The 4,589-nt window shown below is 32.6% G+C and overlaps 1 protein-coding gene across 1 annotated transcript; it reads left to right on the top strand.

Moving 5' to 3' along the window:
* Window positions 1-2,275: 2,275 nt before the first annotated feature.
* Window positions 2,276-4,261, top strand: LOC140978609 (transcription factor bHLH75). The gene is made up of 6 exons (XM_073443789.1): window positions 2,276-2,584; window positions 2,706-2,828; window positions 3,030-3,095; window positions 3,175-3,243; window positions 3,344-3,424; window positions 3,940-4,261. The coding sequence occupies exons 1-6, from the start codon at window positions 2,330-2,332 to the stop codon at window positions 4,045-4,047; spliced, it is 702 nt and encodes a 233-aa protein (XP_073299890.1). The 5' UTR covers window positions 2,276-2,329; the 3' UTR covers window positions 4,048-4,261.
* The last annotated feature ends 328 nt before the right edge of the window (window positions 4,262-4,589 follow it).

Genomic DNA, 4,589 nt, shown 5'->3' with positions numbered 1-4,589 from the left:
CAAGACGAGTCTTTCTAGTATGCTTATGTCCTCACTCACATGCATTCTATGAAACTTTTCAGAGGGTCACTCATCCCAAATTTGTCCCAAGCCAAGTACACTTAAATTTGGAGTTCTTATGTGATGAGCTCTCGAAAAGAAGATGTCCTTTCTTGACATGAGTAGTACCTATTAAATCTTTTAAGCACTCCTCAACTGCACAGTCTCATACCTGAATAGTTTTGGAATACATATCCTTCTAGTGTAATATCGGTTCATTCATGTTCCCTTCGCCTAGAAGCTTGCTAGGAGCCACTCATTGTTCGTATAACCTCATGGCACAGACGATCACCCCCGCCCCCTTCGGTCTCGGGCCTCACAAGACCACCAACTTCCGCTTAGTTCGTCCCTGAACCACACCGTACTAGGAGAGGTTGACTATGATACGAACTGAAATATCACGTCCCGAAATGCATGGCATGAACATCGACATTGTTCTTGGAACTCAATAATTAAATTGACCACAAGCACTAAGCTTTTACAGTATTTTAAATCTAAATTAAACTTTATTCAATGAATTCATTGTTTTACAACCCTATTACAAAAAACAAACAAACAAACCCAATGTTCAACTTATTGAAATAAAAGTCAACACTATACAAAAAATAGTAATTTCCTAGCCAAATCGCCATCCTCAAAATTCAGTCGATTCTTGATCTTCTATCTCATTCTCATCTGAAATGAAATGTACGAAGTGAGTGATATTGTCATCATTTAGTAATTGAAGGGAGTATATCTTCAAGTTTAAAAACATCATAATATTTTATATATTATTATATCATATCATCAAAACTTATTCGCAAGTAGATCTAAAACAAAAAACAATAAACATCAAATATCTGGATTAACTCCGCATACTAGTTATAAGTATTTGGCTTAACTCCCCAGATTGGATCATGAATGTCTGCCTTAACTTCTCACACTAGATCATAAGTGTCTAGTTTTATCTTACTAGACAAGGTCACAAACAAGATCAAGACGTCACTAAAATATTTGTTGAAATATATTGTCATTCAATACATCATATATTTAAACTTAACATACCATAAATATAAATATAAATATTATAAAAGTATCAAGAAAATACATGTTTCACTTACAATCTTCTACTAGTGTTGAAATCAAGGTTGACTGCAAGAGAACTTAAACCCTTCATATGGAACTTCAAGTTCTTTGTAGAGAGAGAGAGTTTTGAGAGTGAATTATTTTGACGTAGAGTGTAGAATGAGAGGAATAAAAATTTATAATTTTTATATACTTATATATGAGAGAGTTGGGCCGATGTGATAATTGGGTTCAAGAACTTTGGTCTCACAATGTGTGTGAACCAGAACCATGCATGTTGATAGTCAATACGTAGGAACATATTCCAATCAATTCCCAAAAATTTAAATTTGCATAAAAATTTAACATGTAACTAAAACCGACATGAAAATACTGAAAAAACTTGTGAACAAAAGAGAGAGAAAAAAAAAAAAAAAACTCTCAAAATTCCTTTACCATATGCTTTTCGATTTTATGGATCGGACAAATTTCCAACACATAAGTTCCACCCAAGTTTCACGATTCATACTCATTTGTCTTGTAAATGACCATTTTCGCCAAAGTTCAGTCTGATCCAACAAGTCAGTCCTTGTTTTCATTTACTGTCTTTTTTTTTTTGCTGGAGTGTTGCATATACGTAAGCAATGTCTAACATCTCATTATCTTTTCCAATGCGACTTTAGATCTTCAACAAAAATTACTAAAACTGAAAAGAGAAAACAATTCATTGTTCTAATTAAAAGTAAACTAGGACGACTTACATAATTAAAAACGAAAAATTAGAGAATCAAAGTTCTAATATTACGTATTTGATTGCCCGGAAATTAGATTAGGCCCTTTCAGTTCGCCAAGAGTATTCCCATGTCATATGTGATACTCAAAAGTCTTACTATTTAAGATGAGATCTATTCAATGGATACGTAGATGCACTAGGTTTATCTAGCCAAAATTCATAAGTTGTTTTTTCATTCCATGCATTATATCGCACGAATGCGGAATATCATGTTGCATTTTGCTCCATTTCCAAACAAATTTGTACGAAATAACAAATGATAAAAATAAAATAAAATTGGGAAAACAATGACGTATGGGCAAACAATAAAAATAAAATCTTATAGCGAAATCACATAGAACTAAAAACTTATATATTGCCCTTTTGTGATACCCAACTCAAACCATTTCAATGGAAGAATTCAATATAGGCTTACATGACCCTAAACCTTCTCTCCCACACATTAATTCCAACATGGAACTGTTCCATAACTTGGTTTCAGTACAAAGTTTCGATACAAATACACAAGGGATCATGCCCTTTGATGTGTTTTCCGATCACCATCAACCTGATCATCTGCCTGCTATTTTTAATGAGCCTAGCATTCCGGTTCCTCATTTATCATCCAACTTCTTCCCATCGAGCCACAGATGCAACGGCGTAAACTTCAACTTGGTAAACTCAACTTATTCGGTTTCTGGAACAGATATCGCAACACCACCTAATAAGGTTAATCGAATTACTAGCTAGGGTTCCTTTTTTTTTATCTATTATATTGTACGAAATTTATTGAGCCCAGTACTCAATTTTTTAGACTGATCTATTTATTTTTTTCCTGTGGTTTTTGTAGAATTATTGTGGGAAGAAGAGGAAAAGAACCAGTGGTAGAGAATTTGTAGAGAAGCCAAGAGAAGTAGTTCATGTTAGAGCAAAGAGAGGGCAGGCCACTGATAGCCACAGTTTAGCTGAAAGGGTACCTATTTTTTATGATATATCGTTTGAATCAAACAATTTTTTCAGTGTATCTATGTCAATTTATTACAGGTTAAAACATATGCTTATCCTTAAATTTTAATATCTTTTTGGATGCCGATCCGGCATTTGATTGTAGAAACTTCACTATGAAAACTAAAGGTTTGTGATTAAAAAATTTTGTGCTTTTTTAATGAACTAGTTACGAAGAGAGAAAATAAATGAAAAGCTGAGGTGCTTACAAGATCTGGTTCCAGGGTGTTACAAGGTAGATTTTTTCATCTTTCATATATTTTTATTTATTTATTTATGATTGTAAATTAAATAAATAGATATTTCTTGTTCAGACAATGGGAATGGCTGTAATGTTGGATGTGATAATCAATTACGTACGATCTCTGCAAAACCAAATCGACGTAAGCTTCAATATCAAAAACAAATTTTCTTTTAAGTTATTCCATTAATTGTCTATATTTATTTAACAATTTTCTTACCTTCATATATATTTTTTTGTAGTTTCTTTCCATGAAGCTGTCTGCAGCTAGTTTATTTTACGATTTCAATTCATCAGAGGCAGAAGCCATGGAAGCAATACAAGTAATAATCTTGTCCCTCTTTTTTATTCAAACAAGAATCTAAACTCTTGCTGTCATCAGGGCTCGATTTCATTTTCGAGGCGATTCCGTGATCAATCAAAGTTGGCTAATGTTTTTTTTTTTGTTACTTATGTGATATAGACAATATAACACATTATCATAATAATTAAAGACTGTGGTACAAGAAACTAATTGAATAATTCATCTATATATCTATATATAGCATTTAATCAAGAATTCTTATATATGATTAGTGAATCTACATCGCCCATGTCTTATTTCTATTTGAAGATTGAGAGAATGCATTGCATGCAATTATTGGTCTCTGAAAGACTCAATATAAATAAGTCTTCTTTTTGTTCAGACAAATGATTTTTCAATCAATTTCAAATTACTTAACAAAGAAAATTTGTGGGCAGTTTATTTAAATCTTACAATATTTCCATCATTCAATATTTAATGCAAATAATGTTAGCCTTTAATCATCCTGTGTACTAAGGTATGGTTTTCCTACAGGGAAGTGTTGGGTATGGAGTACAAGGGATGGAGAAAAATGTAGGGGAAAACTATGGATCGGGAATTTCCCAATTCCAAACACATGGATCCTTTGATCGATCTATCTAAAATTTTAATTTATATATGTTGCTATTTTGATCTATCGATATTAATACATGCATTCGTATAAAATAACAAGGTCATCATCCCACACATTTGATTTTTGGAATTTTTGTCACGTTAATTGTTGTTTCTTAGCCAATATTTGTATCGTAAATTTGTGTCCAACAATATGTGATGTCAACTTTTTGTAGTTAATTAGTATGTATTTATTTACTATTTATTTATTTATTCATTGACCCTCACCTCATGCATGTCCATGATCGGAGTAGCAAACAATCACTTTCGAATTGTGTTAGGACAATTTTATTTTCTCGAAAACTAATGTCGTGCATTAGTGTATGTCTCGCAAGCACAAATACTCAACGCGAACTTAAGTTAGCTCATTAATTAAAAGAAGTACTTATAACTTATAAGACACGACCAAAATTAAGAATCTGAAGAGTTGTGTGATGATGTTTAAACAGTAACGTCTTGTGCAAGATTTCATTTAGTAAGATCCTTTTTATATGCAGTGATAGGGGTGGGCAACGGGCAACGGCCGGTTTGGT

This window comes from Primulina huaijiensis, chromosome 6 (genome assembly GCF_012295235.1).
Source record: "Primulina huaijiensis isolate GDHJ02 chromosome 6, ASM1229523v2, whole genome shotgun sequence".
Lineage (NCBI taxonomy): Eukaryota > Viridiplantae > Streptophyta > Magnoliopsida > Lamiales > Gesneriaceae > Primulina > Primulina huaijiensis.
This window is presented reverse-complemented; position numbering and strand designations above follow the sequence as displayed.